We start from the raw sequence: 21,818 nt of genomic DNA, 5'->3' as shown, positions 1-21,818 counted from the left end.
CGCGAACGTGTTGCTATTCACTAAATGTGCTAACTGATATAGCAGACTGTAACGTTTACACATTCGCACACTTTGTCCGGTAATGGCCAATTGACAGACATATACAGCATGCTTGTATACCTGTTAATTTCCTGTCAGTTATGCATAGCTAATGGTATGAGAGTAGTATCTTATATGCTAATAATAACAGTTTTTTTGTTTTGTTTTAGAAATGTGGATCCATCACTCTCGCATTCACCTGCAATTCTCACTAAGAGGGCACGCAGCAACACAGGCGATAATGAGAAAGAGTAAGTACACGTTTACCCACTATATGTGCAAACTGATATAGCAGACTGTAACGTTTACACATTCGCACACTTTGTCCGGTAATGGCCAGTTGACAGACATATACAGCATGCTTGTATACCTGTTACTTTCCTGTCCGTTATGCATAGGTAATGGTATGAGAGTAGTATCTTATATGCTAATAATAACATTTTTTTTTTTTTTTTTACAATTTGTTTTTTTTAGGAATGTGGATCCATCACTCTCACATTCACCTGCAATTCCCACTAAGAGGGCACCCAGCAACACAGGCGGAAATGAGAAAGAGTAAGTACATGTTCACCCACTATATGGTAGGCCTATGTACACTACCGTTCAATAGTTTGAAATCGGTATGATTTTTCATGTTTTTAAAATAAGTTTCGTCTGCTCACCAAGGCTACATTTATTCAATTAAAAATACAGTAAAAACTGAAGACTGGAGTAATGATGGTGAAAATTCAGCTTTGACATCACAAGAATAAATGACTTTGTGAAATATATTTAAATAGTACACAGTTAACACATAATATTTCACAATATTCCTGTTTTTACTGTATTTTTAATTAAATAAATGTAGCCTTGGTGAGCAGACGAAACGTATTTTAAAAACATTAAAAACCTTAGTGATCCCAAACTTTTGAACGGTAGTGTATGTATATATGTGTCTGTATGGCTTTCTTTCTTATGCGTGCACAATATATTAGCATTAGTGCTTGGTAATGTTAATATATACAATAATAAACATTATATTAGTATTAGTTATTGATGATGCAAATAGTATAGCTCCTTGTGTAATAACCATCTCACTGTTTTTTTTTCTCCAGCTATAGCCCTAATGAGAGTGCTCCAAAACCCCTTGCAAAAAAGGCCAAGAAAAACATTCAGACAAGCAACAGGCATTCAGCTCTGTCATGGAAAACAGATAATGACACTGACATGGTTCCACAGACTCTGAGATTCCTACCTGCACGGGAACCTGGACCACAGCTGCGTCCTGCTGATGAACACACTCCTAAGAGTCTCTTCAAAATGCAAGGAATAATGCCACCGCTGGTCGTCGGAACTGCATGCTTTGCAAAGTACAGCTTGGTAAAAGGCAAGACACACCTTGGAAATGCAGGCATGTGACATTTACTTGTGTCTTCAGTTGAAAAGGAACTGTTTTCAAAAATGGCACACAGATGTGTGACTGTTCAGATTCTCTGTTCACCACCTCTCACTGACCATTGGGCTGCAAAGATTATCTATATGTGATCAAGCAGGTTATGTATAGGGTGTAAAAGTGGGCTTTTTTTATAAACCTTACCTTTATTTGCCTGTATACACAAAATGTGCCTTTGACCCTAGTTTATATGTGGATTATATTGTTAACTTTATTTTAAATAAAAAAGAAAAAAAACAATGATATGTCTAGTCTTTGCATTTTCTTAGTTGACTCAGTCACATTCCTGACTGAATGGCTCATTATGCGGCTCATTAGGGGCAGGGTCTTAATCTCCCCAGGTGTAAATCACTTCATTATTCATGAAGAGTCACACCTCTTCGCATATGACCTACCTAAACAAAAAGTGTCTTAGAAATTTAAAATCAATACAATGTTTTATGTGTCAGAGTAGGGAGGATCATTTCCACATCATTTGAAGCAAAAACTCTACACTAAAATATACAATTCTCAAAAGTCTTGTGAAAAAACATTTAGTATGCATTTTGAGGTATTGTTTCAGTTACTTTTTTTTTTTTTTTTTTCAATAACCACGCATAAACATTATTCCTTTAAAAACACAAACATGTACGTACATGTTCCTCACATATTATGGTAGCCTAGTTTGTGCTGAATACAGTGTAATGACACTTTTGTCATTAATATGTTTATAACCAACTGATAAAAGCACAAATGTCAGAGCATGTCAAAACTTCTCCAGGGCCCAAAATCAGCCTCAGACTCCAGAGGGTTAAAACATGTAAGTCAAATCGAAAACAAACCTTCTGTGTTTATGTAATCTGTATGAAAAGAGAGCCATGTCAGAAGTCCGTGATTCAGCTCATTATCCGCTAATGCGGCCACGCCCACGGAGTCAGCGCTATTCAGACGCAAATTCAGTCAATACATGCATACATCATCTCAATCGTATATTTATTGTCTTCAAAAGTGTTTTGAATAGCCATATTTAGCGATCTCTTGCCTCTGTTAGTTCCTTGATTGTCACATGATAATATGCCTCTTCTTTTACTGAGGCATTTGTGGACAAAAGGGGCAGAGCGCCCTCCGGCTGCAAATGAATTAAAAACACAGCATCCAGCGCTCATAATGATGACGATATAGAATAATAAATATTACTCCTCTGTATAGAAAATTGATATAAACATATGAGAATCCATCAATATTTCTCCAAATGTGTATGCTTTTAAGCATATTAAGAAATTATGGTCAATATAAGATTTTAAGAGTCAAAATGTGAAGCTTGAGTCTTAGATCTTTTTAATGATTATAGTTTGTCAACTGCACATCAACATTTAGGCTCTATAATATAACAAATATAGTAGCCTATATGAAATGCCCTAGAGGTAGGAATGTTCAGACGCTTTGCATCACAGAAATACATTATATTTTAAAGTATATTAAAATAGAAAACCATTATTTGGTTAGAGACTTGAGACTTCTTTTAAAAACATTATAATGGCATTATAATGTGTTCAATCTTTTGACTGGTACTGTAATTTAACATAGGCCTATACAAAATTTTCTTCATATCATGTGCAATAATACGTGCATGCATGAGATCACAAAAATCATGTTTTTTTTTGTCCTGAGTGGACTTTAATCCTGTTATTAGCATGATCACAGAGGGTTTTTCACAGCCTACCTGACTGAAAGGCCTCATTAATATGTGACCCGTCACGAAAACCAGGGACACAAGTCGGCAGCACAACTCTTGAGCAAAATGAGAAAGAAGCATTTTTTTTCAAAATTGGTGATTTTCGTTTTTTTGCAGAATCTGTTAGTTGAGATCATGAAGAAGCCTTTCCGTGTTTGAGATAGCAGTATTGGTATATTTAAAAGCGTACATTTTGAGGTTGAAATCGGCTTGTTTTTCAGAGATTCTAACACGCAGTAGGGGCGTGTCATTGTCTGTGTGTATTTCCATACTGGGAAGCGTGGCTACTTACTATGCAGCACTCTGGCCGGCTCTAGCTGATATCAAAATTCAATGAAGAACCGTGGCCGTTACACTGAAAATGTTTTGAAGTACTTCTTCGACAAGCCGGATGCTTATGAACAAGTGCTCACTGATTCTGAAGACGATCTGAGCGACGATGAAAGCGGCATAATAAGACATTACCTCTCTGTAGTCGGGTAACGCGCCGGCGCATTTTGCAGGATTTTTTTCACATTGCAGCAAAACAGACTTAAAATACTCCGTCATGTTTTGTCATAGAGACATAAGTAATATATTGAAACTATAGAATGTCTTCTTTTATTTGTGTACACTCAGAGTAAAAACAAAATGTTGTGCTTTTTGAAAAATAAAGAAAACTAACATGATGCGTGATTTCTCCTCTCCCTCTGAACGAAGTCCAATCTGATAGTTCTCAGAAAATGAACTGTAACTTAGTGAATACTAATCATAAAAAAATTATACTTATGTCTGAAAAAACGTTGAAATGTCAAGTTTTAAAACGTGTAAGTCAAATCGAAAACAAACCTTCTGTGTTTATGTAATCTGTATGAAAAGAGATGTCAGAAGTCCGTGATTCAGCTCATTATCCGCTAATGCGGCCACGCCCACGGAGCCAGCGCTATTCAGATGCAAATTCAGTCAATACATGCATTCATCATCTCAATAATGATTTTATTGTCTTGAAAAGTGTTTTGAATAGCCATAGTTAGCGATCTCTGGTCTCTGTTAGTCCAGTTATTTCCTGGATTGCCTATTCTTCTTTAACAGGCTTCTCAGGTGAGAACATTTCATTTCATGATTATAGTGACCAAAATGATCACGGTTATCACAGAATCCTGTTCAAAAAGTCAATTAACCAAGTTTTATGTGGAAAACCAGCAAATAAAAAATAAAATTAGCATCAATATGTACTTTTTCTTTACATAAACATTAAAATAATAACATTAAAAATTATGGGCAGATTTTAAAGGAGTGTCTTGCAACATGTTATCTACAATGCACAAGTTCAAATAGAGTTTTGACAAAAACGTCACATATTTCAGTCTCTAAATCATTTTTATAAAAGTCAAAAAGATAAATTACTGACATTTACAATGCACATTAACCTTTATTATTAATAGTATGCGGTCCATGCAGCTTTACAGGGGGTATGGCTTATCTAAATGAGATGTAAATGAGCCCTATTGTCACTCCCAGCAGGTGAGAACAGGCGAGAACTGCAACTTTAGAGGCGTTTTTTTCCCTATAGAGCTGTCTTGAGTAGGCACCTTCAAATGGCCACAACTTCTCCAAATATTATCAGATTTCCATGTGTCACACATCGTTGGAAAGCTTGGAGACTACACTGTCAGAATCTGTGAATAACTCAAAATGCCCCAGAACCGACTTGTGTCCCTACTTTCCGTGACTGGTCACATATGCAAGTCATTTCAGGTCATTATTATTCAATTCTTTTGTCTTCACAGGTGAGAATCACCCATTATACATGAGGATTCCCGCCTCCTCGCATACTGTGTTTCTTGACCAAAAGTGTCTTAGAAAATTTAAATCTCTCTATTGTTTTATATGAAGGAGTAGGAAGGATAATTTTTACTTCATTCTGAAGCAAAAACTCTAGTCTACAACCTCCAATACCTAGAAGTCTTATGAACACAGATTTAATATACTTTTTTTGGCCTTATTTCAGTGACTTAAGTTTTTTGTTTTTTCAATAACCACGCATAAACGTTATTCCTTCAAAAACACAAACATGTACATACATGTTCCTCACATATTATTGTAGCCTAGTTTGTGCTGAATACAGTGTAATGACACTTTTTCCATTAATATGTTTATGAACAACTGAAAAAAGCACAAATGTCAGGGCATGTCAAAACTTCTCCAGGGCCCCAAAAATCCTCAGACCCCTGAGGGTTAACTATGACATTTCCCTCAATAAACTCCTAATTTACTGCTTATTAAAAGTTAATTAAGTTAAGAATAAAGCATTAATATCTCCTTAAGTACTAATAAATAGACAATATTCTAGTAATATGCATGCTAATAGTAATAAGCAACTAGTTAAAAAACCCTAAAATAAAGTGTTACCATTATTTTATAACTGTCATTTTTTTAAGAGATTTGAAATTGTCTACTATGTGACTTTCTGTTGGAGAAAACTTAAAAAAAATTATTAAATGAAAACTATTCATGAAGCTGTTATAACATTATTTGACAGAGTAGTAACACTTAATGACATTTTAATGAAAAATTCAATTTGTACCACTGTAGTTGAGGTCAAGAAAAATATTCATGACACTGTTATAAAATTATTTGACAGAGTATTAACAATTAATGACATTTTAATGACAAGTTCAATTTGTACCACTGAAAAAAAAGTGGTCAGAAAAATATTCATGACACTATTATAATGGCCTCATGTCAAAACCAACCACATGACAGTTTAATATAATGTTAACCCATAAAGCTAAATAATGTGAAGTTGTCATGACAAAGACACTGACAGGTTATGATGTATTGGTTCATGTCAAGTTGTTATAACAAAGACATCTCAAACAATGTAATTTTTGCATTAAAGCAAATTACATTTAATGACAGTTGTCATAAACATGCATAAAACCTCCTTCGTATACATGACGTGTGTCATGTCATGATTATGAAGGTGTCATGTCAGTCTTATGCACACCTCTTTAAGTAAAGTGTTACCATGACCTTAAAAATTACTTAAAATACATATATCATAACAAAGGGGCAATAATACCTGGATCAAAAGCAAGTATTCATATGGTTTTATAGAACAACACACAACACTTTTAAAATACATAATATATTCTGCCCTCACAATTAGGACTGGGCGATATATCACATGCGATTGTCACGCGCATTTTGTCAGTAAAGCCGGTACCCTGATTACCGCTAAATCGCCATCACCTGCTTTCAAATGGAGCGGCATTTAATAAACAGAGCCGTAGTTCACTGATAAGCTACGTAATATCGCGTTCATTATCGAAGGCGATTCATCTGCGATAATGAACGTGATATTGCGTAGCTTATCAGTGAACTACGGTTCTGCCTATTAAATGCCGCTCCATTTGAAAGCAGGTGATGGCGATTTAGCGGTAATCAGGGAACCGGCTTTACTGACGAAATGCGCCTGACAATCGCATGCGATATATCGCCCAGCCCTACTCACAATGGCATCTCTCTTCCCAAAGTTAGACAGATAGGTAACTCTTTCTAACACGTAGGCTTGTGGGAGAATGCTGCTTTATTCCACACCATGATGAATTTGTTGAAACAGAGTTAAACTACAAAAATGAGATGTAAATATCCTGGAACTACTTAATTATCTCAACAACATGTAACTAATATGAATTCATAGTATATAGTTCTTAAAATGACTAAAATTCTGCATTATACAGCTTTATAGATGATAGTAAATTTAACAAATTACAATAAAAAATTACAGACAATGCTTTCTACAGAGAATCACAAAATGACTGCCTGGTTCAAGTTCCTTCTGTGTTGTACTAACTAACTGATGCAATTAACTGAATTTAACTGTCTTGGAATGTTACTATGGCAACTATTTTTAAAGAAAGCTACTATGTATTTGTATTGGAATCAATGGCAAACATTAAACATTAAATGAATGATCCAAAACATTATATAGTATACATAGTATAAACAATTATGTTTTATAACAAATGGCTGCAGAGGGCATCAACGGCCTGGTGACTGTTGTTGTCCCACTTTACAGCAGATCAAATCTCTTTAAGATTGGCCAAACAAAATTAATTTAAATGTTAACTTAACTTGTAATAATTGGCAAATTCTTTACGACAAAAATGCTACAGCCACTGTAATTTTAGAACAAGAATTTGTGGACATCGTACATGCAAACTCAAAACACAGAGATGAAACTTTCATTTTGAAACCATGATGAACACAATGTGTTGGCATAGGTTAATTAATGATTTATCTTACAAATCTGATGAAATGGCATACATTGTGATCCAGGTGAACAGAGATGGCATATTCATTCCAATGTCTGTTTCACTTTAAAACACAAACTTTCTGTCATATTCTGTCATTGTCGAAACATCCTACCGCTGTATGGCCAGATGATATGAAAACTGTGTTTCTTGGCTGGATAAAGCAAACCAGCTTCTTGCTATGAAAGTTTTGGATGAGGATTGCAATCAAAGTAAAAATGATTACGGTGACGTACAGAAGCACGCGTGAGTCTGTTATATTGATGCGCAAACAAATCATGTATGAGCACTCTCGACGCACTGATCGCACATTATATTTATGCTCATTTCAGTACATTCACGTTGTTTTCACACACATTCAGGATAATGTTTGGATTTGTCCTGTGTATGTTGCTGTGTACTTTAGTATATATGCGTACTTTTATTTTTTTGGCATCTCCATATGGTCCTGTGCAATATTGCAACTTGACTTGTCTAAAATATAAACAAGCTCTTTGCTGTTGCACATACTATACCAGGGGTAGGCAAGTTCGGTCCTAGAGAGCTGCTGTCCTGCTGAGTTTAGCCCTAACCTTAATCAAACACACCTGAACAAGCTAATCAAGCTCTTCAGGATTACTAAGGCTATAGGCAGGTTTTTTTATCAGGGTTGGAGCTAAACTCTGCAGGACAGCGGCTCTCTAGGACCGAACTTACCTACCCCTGTACTATACACTGTGAAATCTGAAACTTTTTTTTTTTTGCTGCGATTTTTTTATGGGTGCTTTGGTGTATCCAATTTATCCAGTTGGCTTGGGGGCGTGGCCATATTTTCCTTTTTTTTAATCTGATCACACACATTTAAGGTGATTGTGAGGTAGACTTGAGCTGAAAGAGGGGGGTTTTATGACTCTATAATGTTCATAACATTAACCTTTCCTGTTACAATTTTTTTAGAATTTTTATGCGATATACAGTTTTATTTGTTATATCAGTTTTTATGTAATTGTAACACAGTTCGTATGTATGGGAAGAAGGAGGCGGGAACCGGCGAACGTTTAACAAAACTTTAATTCCAAAATAAACAAAGAACAAAACGAAAGTAATGCCGGCAGACCCTCGTGGACGTCTACCGGCCACACAAACATAATAAAACATAAAATAATATCCAGGCCTGGTCCTCTCTCGTCCTTCACTGTCGTCGCCCCTCCTTTTATGCCTCCGGAGCTCCTCCGTGAGAGACTCGAGGCCGCCGCGCCGTTCCCTCACGGCTCTTGTCCGCCCTGTTCGTCACAGTAATCTCTTAGAATAACAGTAAAACTCACTGACATATTTAATTAATTGTTTAAAAAAGAGATATTGGACAAATTATGATCATACATTTAAAAATATATGTATTATTCCTGCTTGAATTTGACTGCAGGTTTGTTATGATAATGTTTTGTGCTCTGTGACACAGGTTGAGGGAGTGTGGTGTCACAGGTGAAGGTTGTGCTGCTCTGGCTTTAGCTCTGAGATCAAACCCCTCACACCTGAGAAAACTGAATCTCTCTGGGAATAGACTAGGAGACTCAGGTGTGGAGCTAGTCTCTACAGGACTGGAGAATCCTTACTGTAAACTGGAGGAACTGAGGTAAGATCATATGTGACTCACATGAAACTGTGTCACTAATTTAATTTATTTATAAAGTAACAAAATGGAATTGGGGAATTAAACTATTATTACATTTAGCGCTGTCACTAATCGGTTGATTATTTTCACAATTAATCAATTAATCTGATTTTTTTTTTTGTAATAATAAAAATAGACCTAAGCAAACAATGGCCTTTAAAATGACTTAAAATACACATCAACACAACGATCAAATCTTTTTGAGTTAGCGTGAACTTACATGCAGCATTGTAAATCTGGTGGAGACTTGTAATGAAAGCATTTTGATCATTTAGATTATTTTCCTGACAAACAACCAAAGCTCATTAGTCAATCATAAACTGTTAAGATTAGAATGTCAAATTAAAATTAAATTAGAATAGATGGGTGTTTGTTAAAAATAACATACAAAAATGTTTTTTCCAGGGGTTAATAGCAGCAAATAGCAGCATAAACAAAAGAACATAAGGATTCACACATCGTCACATCACACACCTGCAATATTATTTATATATTTATTTATGTATAATTTTGTGGATTTATTTATTTATGGATTTATTTATTTGCGAACATCATTTATTTATTTATTTTGTTTTTGCAAGTTTCGTCCTCCATACTGCAGCACTTATGTGAACCGAGAAAAACAGAATAAAATTAAGTAGGCTATAAAAAGAATAAAATAAATAAGACTACACAACATATACTTGATTTTAATAATTAGCAAATTAACAACAGAAAAAATTTGTTTTTGTGACACTCTTACACATTGTATTTGTTTTCTTTATATCTTTATTAAATAAGTTTATTATTTAGTGATCATGCAGATCTTACTGATCATATTTCTTACTTGTTGAATTTACATTTATAAGTGAATTTGACTGATAAACACCCTTTACAAAAATTAACCATGGTTTTATTATAGTAAAAGTGTAGTAATTATGTATTTTCGCAGATTGATTACCATTTGTATTACCACGATTTTACTACAAATACCATTGTTAAAATATGGTTAGCAAGACCATGGTTCTTTTTTAATTTCCCATGGTCTAACTGTAATAACCATGTTTTTTAGTTTCATTTGTAGTATTTAAAACTTTTAATATTAATTAAGAAGTTTAGCATGAATGTGTGAATTACATACAGTGAAATAATTTTCAATGAAAAATGACACAGAATAATGACTAAAATATTCAATACAAATGAATAAATATGTATATGTATCATCACTATTGATTTAGAAAAGCACACTGACATAAAAACTGGCGAAATAATGACGCATGTGTAAGAGCCACAGCTTTCTCAGATCAGCTTATGTTGACTAAAACTACAAGTTCCATTGAGTTTGGAAATAGCTCTTATCCTCTCTTCAAATCATCCTGCAAATGCTCATTTTAAGAGGTGTTTATTCAACTAGGTGATAACAGCCCAATGAAAATATACATAACCGGAAGAATCGATATACTGCTTTGACGAGCACTTCCAGTAATCAATTCCGTTGTGATAAATGTCTGTTGACCCTTTTCACAGACTGTGATGGCATATTTTAACGGTCATCAATACTGTAAATCCTGCAAAGTTTTTTTTATATCTTCATTTTTAAAAATGTTATGTACATTTATAACAATATGTTTAGTAATATATTACATTTGCTTTAAAGGTGCCCTAGAATTAAAAATTGAATTTACCTTGGCATAGTTAAATAACAAGAGTTCAGTACATAGAAATGACATACAGTGAGTCTCAAACACCATTGTTTCCTCCTTCTTATATAAATCTCATTTGTTTAAAAGACCTCCACAGAACAGGCGAATCTCAACATAACACCAACTGTTACGTAACAGTCGGGATAATTAATATGTACGCCCCCAATATTTGCATATGCCAGCCCATGTTCAAGGCATTACACAAGGGCAGCCAGTATTAACTTCTGGATGTGCACAGCTGAATCATCAGACTAGGTAAGCAAGCAAGAACAATAGCGAAAAATGGCAGATGGAGCGATAATAACTGATATGATCCATGATTACATGATATTTTTAGTGATATTTGTAAACTGTCTTTCTAAATGTTTCGTTAGCATGTTGCTAATGTACTGTTAAATGTGGTTAAAGTTACCATTGTTTATTACTGTATTCACGGAGACAAGAGCCGTCGTTATTTTCATTATTAAACACTTGCAGTCTGTATAATTCATAAACACAACTTAATTCTTTATAAATCTCTCCAACAGTGTAGCATTAGCTGTTAGCCACGGAGCACAGCCTCAAACTCATTCAGAATCAAATGTAAACATCCAAATAAATACCATACTCGCATAATCCGATGTATGCATGCAGCATGCATGACGAACACTTTGTAAAGATCCATTTTGAGGGTTATATTAGCTGTGTGAACTTTGATTATGCAATGATAGAGTCGAGAGCACGGGAGGGGGCGGAGAGCGCGAGCATTTAAAGGGGCCGCAGCCTGAAATGGCGCATTTCTAATTATGCCCCAAAATAGGCAGTTAAAAAAATTAATTAAAAAAAATCTGTGGGGTATTTTAAGCTGAAACTTCACAGACACATTCAGGGGACACCTTAGACTTATATTACATCTTGTAAAAAAACGTTCGATGGCACCTTTAATTTACAAAAAATTAAAGGTGCCATCGCTGCTGTGAGGATATTTCTAATACAGCAGCTATGGAAGTGATGGTAGAAATGACATCTCTCTTCTGACTGCCGTTATCAATCGCTCTCTATTTTTTTCCCTCCTTTTTGAAGGAATTATTTCATTTTTTTTTTTTTTACTTTATTTAGTAATAGTTTTTAAATGACAGTTGTTTTTCAGAACAAAGGTCCAAAAAGGAAACAATAGCATGGTATACCAAATGTATAAATGTACTCTAGTACAGATACATTCCTGATACACAAGATAAAGAGGTTCCAAACAGATCTCAGTGGTAAAATTAGAAGGGTGTGGGGAGGAAAAAATAAAAATAGATAAATAGATAAATGCTACAATAACAAGATAATAATGATTAGGTAAATAAATTCAAGAGTTACAAAGCTATAATGCAGTATGAAAACCAGTACGAAGTTATCACATTCCTAAGTGATCTAATACCGACTTCCATATTTTCCAAAATATATCTAGCTTATTGTTGTTAATAAATCGTAACTTCTCAATATGAATAATGCTCACTAGCTCACTCAACAACACATCGAATGTTGGAACAATGTCCAATTTCCACCTCTGAAGAATCAATCTTTTTGTAAGAACCATAAATAAAGAAAAACACTGTCTTTCATATTTACTAAAAGAAGGTACAGAAATTACACCAAAAACAGCAATCATAGGGTCTGGAGCAATTTTTTTTTTTATACACTTTGGAAGGAATTATTTCATTATTATGGAGTCTTTCTTTTGCTATTTGTGCAAATGGAAACACAAAAATTAATTTGAAAGTGTCTCATTTACTATAAATGTTTACCAAACTATGACGACTTTCATTACTGATTTTTTTTTTTAAATCGAGTACTCAAATTTAAACAAGGAATCATGAAAGTCGTAATTACATTCATTAAAACAACATATGGCAGGAGAACCAACTGACAGCATCGATTGTCCTCTATTTGTTTTTTCTTGTCAAGTCACGTTTGATCTCTTGAGTCTCTGTGAGATCTCGTCTCACTGTGGAATCGTTCCTACGATCAACAGGTGTGTGGTCTTGCGATCCAACTAAATCATCTAGTGTGTGTGTTCAGAGGATTATAATGTTAAAAATCATTTGAAACAGTCATTATGTCTGTGGTCTTCCACAGTTTTAAAATCAGTTAAGATTTAAAAATCATCTGTTGTGTCCCAGGACTTAGTGAAGTGTAAGAAATAATATTTTTCCATGTTCAAGTGTTTCTTGAGATGAGGTGATTGAGTGATTGATCTGCAAATGATTGAACACATGAGTTGCTCCTCAGCAGAGTCCTGCACGCGGGCGGGTACCCACGGGTACCCGACGGGTGACCTGCCAAATTATATGTAACGGGTGTGGGTCAGACTGTGAGTCCAATAGCCAAGATTATTCGAGCTCAATTCGGTGCATTTGACAGCTGCTTTCAAATGGTCCTGTGCTTATTGTGTTAAATATGTTTTTCGATATTTATTGTTACTGAAATATCTGAAACCATTCCAATACTCCTTTCTGCAGTATTGATACATTGATAACAGCTGCACTTTCTTGCTTTCCTCTCCGACAGCGAGTTGACACCCCCTCCTCTCTTTCAGTCATCTCATTCACTCTGGTTAAATACTGCTGGTGTGTCCAGGTCTGAATTTCAACACAGGACTGCGCAAATTCTACTCATTCCTGCAGATTTTATGCTCACATCCAAAGCGCATACATAATAAAGCCGCCTCTGACATACAAGTGCCAAAATGAGCTCTTTTTCATGGCTTATTAATGGTTAAATACACTCAAAAATAATGTCACAATGCTCATTTTGGTGAGTATTAACATAAACACAGTCATAACCAGTTCAGGGAGAATGTGTAACAGTATTTTGCTAATCACAGATGGTAGAATGCTGTGATTAGAGACTCTCCAACATTTTGGATCAGGGACCCGTTTCCGAAAGGAGGTTAAGTGAAAAGTATATAAACCCTGAAATGAGTGAAACTCTGGGTTTTCTGTTTCAGAAACCAGGTTAGGTTTACTCTGTGAACCTAACCTGGTTGCAAGCAGGTTTTCTTTGGTAAATCGAGAGTTTATTTTAAGCCTCCTCCTTTGTAAAGCTCAAGCAATGTTTAAATACATTCATTCATGCTGCAAAAAATGCTTTTCTTTCTGAGTATTCTTATTTCATGCACAAATATCTAAAAATTCTTATACAGAAAATCCATCTTGATTTAAGAAAATTATATAATATATTTAGTTTTGTTTCCTGGGGGATCTAAATTAAGTGCATTTTACTTATGTAAAATGATCTACCAGTGTGGTAATAAATATAATCTTTGCAAACGGGAAACATGATTATTGTAAATTTACAGTAGCTCTACCCACCAATATCACAAAAGGGTAAAAACAGCATGGATGATTGATGACTTCAGTGGAGTAGGTAGTAGCATGTTGGGCGTGGAGAACTAATTTGTGATGTGATTGATCCGGGGTCACAAACACCTTTTGCCGAGCTCGCTTTTCTCTCTTTTCCCATCATATATCACATCACAAAGGCATTTATTTTCAATAAAAATTAAGAAAATGTTCTAAAAGCAAATTGCCTAACGAGTGTTTAATAATGATAAAATCATTTACTCTCTGTTATTATTGCATCCTGTTAATGTACAACAATACTGAGGTGCAAATAATATGTATCTGCCAGCATAAAATATAAATAGTATATAATTACTAAAATACCTACTATTTACACTTATTGCAAAGAACTGCTTAGCCTACATGGTAAATAGAACATAATTAGCGAAATAAAAAAAATGCACTTAAATTATTTAATTTTTTTCTTTTTTTGCATGTGGGATACCATGAAAACAAATAGCAATTCAATAACTTACTGTTCTGCCAGTCTTCACCTCTGATTTTATAACAGCGATAAGAATTAAACTTGCATTGACTCTGAAGTACGGGGACGTCATTTTGTCATGTGCTGTTGCCATGGTGAATCATAATATCGGAGCTCCATTAATAATGGCTTTTTATAGTCGTGGTGCACGCTCTTAACTCAAATTGAACTAACTCAATTCAGCTGTTCTGAAACTGAAAACTCACAGTTCCCATTTCAGGGTAAGTCAACTCAGAGTTCAAGTTTTAACTCAGAGTTGATTGAACCTCCTTACTAAAACGGGGCCCAGGTCTTAAAGGGGCAGCAGCCTAATAAACATGCCGCTTTATGTTGTTAATGTGAATCAAACAACAAAAAACTAAAAGATTATCCAGTGTTATTTTAAATTTGATTACTTTGCTTCTTAATCCAGTTTCTTACCTGAATATTACTGTTAAACCTACCTTAAAAAACAAAAACATTTCATTTTTTATATATTTATTCTATTGTATTTATTTGGGCTTTTGTAAATTTGTTTATTTGTTCTTATTTCATTATTATTTACTTTTTAAAATCAATTTATCGTTTGAAATCAAGCTTCCTTGTGCTGTGTGTGTAAGCTATTGCAACAAAATTACCCCACTGTAAAAACAAATACATTGACTTTATATTGCAATTATATATTCAAGGTATCGTATCAAAGTTAGAAATTCCAGTATTGTGACAACACTAGTCAGGGCTTTGATACATGAAGAACAAGAACAAGAATCATTAATGACCAACATGCCCATTTTTTTCTGTGACCATCTTTACATATTATTTAATATAATACAAATAGTTTGTTATGTAAGTTTTTACATAAGTAAAAGTTCCCTCACACACTCACACACACACAAATAAAATGGAAAATCTAATTTATATCAAACATGGTGATCTGTGTGGTATTTGTTTTAAATGAAGTATGTTGATCTGATCCATGTGTTTGATCTGAGAGAGTGAAGAGTGTCATTGTTCTCTACAGGTTGATGGATTGTGGTGTCACAGATGAAGGTTGTGCTGCTCTGGCTTCAGCTCTGAGATCAAACCCCTCACACCTGAGAAAACTAGATCTGACTGTGAATAATCTAGGAGACTCAGGAGTGAAGATAGTCTCTGCTGTACTGAAGAATCCTCATTGTAAACTAGAGGAACTGTGGTAAGACCATACATGACTCTCACATGAAACTGTCACTAAATTGTATAATTTAATTTATTCATAAAGTAACAAAACGGAATAGGGGAATCAAACTATTATTACATTTAGTGCTGTCACTAATTATTATTTTAGTAATCAAGTAATCGGTTGATTATTTTGAAAATTAAATGAAGTAATCAGATATTTTTGTGGTAATTAAAATAGATCTACGCAAACAATGGCCATTCAGATTATTTAAAATACAGATAATAACAGTGGGGCAATAATATCTGGTTCAAAAGCAAGTAATCATATGGGTTTATAGAACAACACTTTTAAAATACACAATATAATGTACATTGTATAAACAATTATGTATTATAACAAATGCCTGCAGAGGGCGCCAGCGGCCTGGTGAATGTTGTTGTCCCACTTTACATCAGATCAAATCTATTTAATACTGGCCAAATTACATTATTTTAAATATTAACTTAATGTTTAATATTTGGCAACTACTTTACTACAGAAATGCTACAGCCACTGTAATTGATTTGAACAAGAATATGTGGACATCATACATGCAAACTCAAGCGCAGAGATTAAACTTTTATTTTGAAATTGTGATGAACAGTTCACATGTTTAAATATATTGTCAAATTCTCCTGTGTTGGCGTAGGTTTATAAATTATTTACCTTACAAATCTGATCCAGATGAATGTTATAAACAACCCGAACTCACAGCTTATTTAGAGATGGAGTTTGAGACGCTCCAGTCAAGTAAATGATAACAGTTCATGTGGAGCAGCATTTACATTGAACAGAGCCGCGCTGAGATGCTGAGAAATATAGCAGCTCTGAGAAATATTAAACCCACAGGCATACATGCATTTAATTGAATCACAGCCTTTGTGAATTCACAGTAGCACTATGCTATAGTATGCCTTTTAAATGGTTTTAATGCATTGTTCAGCCTTAGAAACGGTCTAATAATGTTCTTCATGGATTCTCGTCCTTGCAATGCATCATATTTTGCCGGTTACTGGAAAATTGCAATCAAGGATTTTTTTCCTTTAAATTGAGTACTCGAATTTAAACGAGGAATCATGAAAGTCCTAATTACATTCATTAAAACAATTGTGAGTCGACATGATTACCATTCATTAGTTTTAAAGTCAGTTGGATCTAACCAATCATAACGCCGAATACACTTTTCAACAAAGCAGTCAGGGAAGTTAGTAGATTACGTCGGTGCACTTCAACCTGAAAAATGGTGTGTACTGACGTCTTTCTGTGGTTGAAACAACATTCTTTCTGATGTTCTTTCATGTTTATTTGATACTATAAATTAACTATTAGGAAGAGATGATCTGTTCACAAGCCGCTTGAACTGAGGCACTACAGCATGTCCATCTGTCACGACACATTAAAGAGCTTCAAAATGGTATTTATTGTTTAAATTTCTTTAAAAATTACAATATTTGAAATGTTAGAGTTTTACATATCGAAAGTAACCTGCTCTGCCTTGTCTGTAATTGCGTTGTTAGTGTCCTCTTTGCTCCGCGATGTACCTTTTTCAATGTGTGAGAACATGATGTGTGGCGTGAGAGCGGCATGGCTTGTCAGACATAGCAACAGTAACTAAAGGGGCGGGTCTTTTCCAACAGTCAATTGTGTAGTGTCATTATAATTATTTTACTGCCCAATACTGCCCAATGAGAGCGAGCAAGCTTTACCAACCGGATGTTGCATGCTTCTTTAACTGAAATTTGGCAGTGAAAAGTGGAGTATTGAGAAAGAAGATCACCAAAATTATTTTTTCTTTCCACTGTAAAGCAGAACGCATGACATTCCTACAATCAACAGGTGTATGGTCTCAGGTTCCAACTGAATCATCTACTGTAGTGTGTGCATTCAGGGGATTATAATGTTAAAAGTTGGTTGAAACTGTCATTATGTCTGTGGTCTCCCACAGTTTTAAAATCGGTTAATATTTGAAAATCATCTAGTGTGTCCCAGGCCTAAATGAAGTGTAAGAAATAACATTGTTCTATGTTCAAGTGTTTCTTGAGTTGAGGTGATCGAGTGATTGATCCGTAAATGAAACACGAGCTGCTCCTCAGTAAGGAGGTACCATCAACATTTAACACTCTTGTTGTCAATTAGGCTCAAAAGGGAAATATTATTAATTATTCATAACTCATGATTTTTCATTATGAATATTTCAGTCAGTTAATCAGACACAACACAAACACACACACATACACCCAAATACATGGTAAATCTAATTTACATGAAACATGGTGATCTGTGCTTTTTTTAAATAATGAAGTCTGTTGATCTAATCTGTGTGTCTGATCTAAGAGAGTGAAGAGTGTGACATTGTTCTTTACAGGTTTAGGAAGTGTGGTGTCACAGATGAAGGTTGTGCTGCTCTGGCTTCAGCTCTGAGATCAAACCCCTCACACCTGAGAGAACTGGGTCTGACTGGGAATAAACTAGGAGACTCAGGAGTGAAGATGCTCTCTGATCTGAAGGATGATCCACATTATAAACTGCAGTCATTATGGTAACAATAGTTTTAAAAATCTTCTTTTAAAGTTCAAATGGCTGTTTTATTCACTATAAATAAAAGGAAATTGTATCAGGTTCAGTAACACCATGTGTGTGTGAATATTTTGTCTGAGATCATCAGATAATGAGTCTTAAATTCAGCTTCAGTTTCTGTAGGTCTCTGAACTTTAAACTGTTTAATATGAGTAATTCTTCTCATATTGTTGTGACTGATTGTATAAATATTATTAATGTCATTTTCAACTTTTCCCCATTAACTGTCTCTGTGTGTGATAATCTGAGGTTTGGGTGGTTTGTTATTAACTGATATTAAATTTGTAGTGAAGTGTAATGATCATTTCTGCTGGTTCTGTATCAGTTGCCTGTTGTGTGAAAGTGACCTTTCATGTCCTTTTGATTTTGTAAAGTGACTTTGAGCATCAGATAGAAGCAATATTATCATGTTTGAGAATTAATGTCACGGCTGCACACAGAAACAAGATGTTAGCCGAACTCGAGCCATCCGCTCCCTCATGGTGACCGGCGGAGGAATCCGGAAGCTCATGCTGCTGGATCTATTAATGGTGGTTCGTTCTGTTACGGCTGCACACAGAAACAAGATGTTAGATCCAAGCGCAGCTTTATTATAGGGAAATCCAAGGTCGTAAATCCAAAAAACAGGCAAGGGTCAAACTCCACGTAAACAGTCCACAAAAACAAAAAGCCAGGAATACAAAAGTGCACGTAACATAGATACAACAAACCACAAACAAAGGCAGAAACACTGAGTATAAATAGACAGACACTAATGAACAAACACAAAACAGCTGAGTGCAATGAAATGAGGATAATGAGTCCAGGAGGTGAATTATGGGTGATGTAGTCTAAGGTGAACAAAAGTCCATGTTGGAGTGCCCTCTGGTGGCTAAACAGGGCACTCCAACTCATGATCATGACAATTAATATAGCTGATCTAGTCAGTGCTAAGTTTTCTTATAAAAGATGAGATACATGTAATATCTCATACTGCATATGTGACTGACTGTGTGTTTTATTTTAGGTTTGGCTATTAGATGACAGTCTGATCTTCTGATGATCATCTGATGGTGAATAAGGTGGTGGATTACAGAGACTCACAGTCAACAGAATCAGAGACTGAAGATACAGTGACTTCACTGTTATAAATTAAGACTTCATTTAGATTTCAATGATCCTCTGACAGACATGATAAGGCGGCAGTGAAACACCTCTTATTTCAGAGCAGCAGATTACAGTTTCTCATTCAGAGATTAACCATTTTATTTGTATAAAGGCACAATATAAACTCAAAAAAGTTGGAGTTTTGCTACAAAGAAAATATAGAGCCTGATGTTTGTGTTTGTGTTGTACCAGTAGAGGGAGACAAAGACTAATGAAAGATTCATTTTTCATATATATATATATATATATATATATACACAGCAAAAAAAGAAACGTCCCTTTTTCAGGACTGTGCATTTCAACAATAATGTTGTAAAAATCCAAATAACTTTACAGGTCTTCATTGTAAAGGGTTTAAACAATGTTTTCCATGCATGTTCAATTAACCATAATCAATTAATTAACATGCACCTGTGGAATGGTCGTTAAGACCTTAACAGCTTACAAAAAGTAGGCATTTAAGGTCACAGTTCTTAAAACGCAGGACACTAAAGAGACTTGTCTACCGACTGTGAAAAACACCCAAAGAAAGATGCCCAGGGTCCCTGCTCATCTGCGTGAACGTGCATTAGGCATGCTGCAGGGAGGCATGAGGACTGCTGATGTGGCTAGGGCAATAAATTGCCATGTCCGCACTGTGAGACGCCTGAGACAGCGCTACAGGGAGACAGGAAGGACAGCTGATCATCCTCGCAGTGGAAGACCACGTGTTGAGCACGTCTGGGACCTGTTGGATCGCAGGGTGAGGGCTAGGGCCATTCCCCCCAGAAATGTCCAGGAACTTGCAGGTGCCTTGGTGGAAGAGTGGGGTAACATCTCACAGCAAGAACTGACAAATCTGGTCCAGTCCATGAGGAGGAGATGCACTGCAGTACTTCAAGCAGCTGGTGGCCACACCAGATACTGACTGGTACTTTTGATTTTGAGCCTCCCTTCATTCAGGGACACATTGTCAAACATTTTTAGTTTATGTCTTATGGTGTTGACTCTTTTAGTGTTCATACAAATATTTACACATTAAGTTTACTGAAAGTAAAAACAGTTGAAAGTCAGAGGACGTTTCTTTTTTTGCTCAGTATATATATATATATATATATATATATATATATATATCAGTGGCGTGCAGTGGTGTTCTGAAATGAGGAGGCACATTTTTTTTATGAATCAATGTAAATTCATGTGCATTACTCTTAAAGTTGACATCTTCCTTGTTAAATGAACATTACTTTACAGTACATCAAAAAAAAGAAAAACAAATACAATTCTATTTTGTAATTTTACATTAACAATGTGATGTTCTATTTATCAAAACCAAGTCAATCTCATCAAGTTAGTTTTTCAAGCATTTCTACATTCATTCCAAAATAACTAAAGGCAATAATAATTTAAACAGTAGGCTATATTTTATTTGTGTATTGCGGTTTTTCTTTTTAATAGTCAACTATGGGATATTTTGGATCATCAGTCATGCTCCGTAAACACCGTCAGTTACAGACACAAATTGTATTTTTAATTTCACCAAGCTGATTGCACTAAAAACCCCGCAGTCATCATGCTTTCAGTCCATTTCCAGTTTGATTTTGACGTGACATAAAGCGGTGATATCTAACTGGGTTATCCGTTTACTTACTTTTCAATTAGTCTTCCGATTGACGCCATAATTTGTTCAGTCAAACCTACGCGCGGAACGCGCACATCAACGAGAGGCGGGATTTATCGCACAAACCAATCATATCCAATCATAACCTATTACATCCAATCATAGCGCGATGGAGACATTGCCTCCTCTCACGTGACTTTCCCCAATTCATTCTCAATTACCCCCCACAAAACCCACCGCACGCCGGGGTTCTGATGATTTTATATGGTTCCCTATGAGAGGAAAGGGAGGCATGACTCCTCTGTGTAACTTTACCTGCGGGTGTCGCTGTTGGGCAGTGTTCCTTAAGAAATACGCGTGACTTGTGCTCTTTTTAATATCATAATTTGTAATATTTGTGTTGTTTTATATGTAATATGGATTATTTTCTCATCCTATTTTTTTTGAGGAGGCACTGCCTCCTTTGCCTACTCGGAGGAAACGCCCCTGATATATATATATATATATATATATATATATATATATATATATATATATATATATATATATATATATATATATATATATATATACATATATATTATATATATATATATACATAAACAGTTGAAGCTCACTTTAAGAAAAAAAATAAAGGAAGCTTGAGT

General features: G+C 35.1%; 1 protein-coding gene across 4 annotated transcripts in view; it reads left to right on the top strand.

The window, feature by feature from the left end:
* The window catches only part of LOC125260501 (NACHT, LRR and PYD domains-containing protein 12-like), a 70,742-nt gene extending 50,119 nt beyond the window's left edge, over window positions 1–20,623 (top strand). For 2 of the 4 annotated variants that reach the window (XM_048178909.1, XM_048178908.1), the window contains 4 exons: window positions 8,922–9,095; window positions 15,669–15,842; window positions 18,214–18,387; window positions 19,432–20,623. In XM_048178909.1, coding sequence (XP_048034866.1) covers window positions 8,922–9,095; window positions 15,669–15,842; window positions 18,214–18,387; window positions 19,432–19,444 — 535 coding nt within the window. In that variant the 3' untranslated portion in view covers window positions 19,445–20,623. Of the gene's footprint in view, window positions 1–8,921; window positions 9,096–15,668; window positions 15,843–17,177; window positions 18,388–19,431 lie in introns of those variants that run through there. The other 2 variants (XM_048178910.1, XM_048178911.1) reach the window with 2 other exon arrangements.
* The last annotated feature ends 1,195 nt before the right edge of the window (window positions 20,624–21,818 follow it).

This window comes from Megalobrama amblycephala, linkage group LG24 (assembly GCF_018812025.1).
Source record: "Megalobrama amblycephala isolate DHTTF-2021 linkage group LG24, ASM1881202v1, whole genome shotgun sequence".
NCBI lineage: Eukaryota > Metazoa > Chordata > Actinopteri > Cypriniformes > Xenocyprididae > Megalobrama > Megalobrama amblycephala.
Note: the sequence above shows the minus strand (reverse complement) of the source record. Positions and strands in the feature narration are given on the sequence as shown.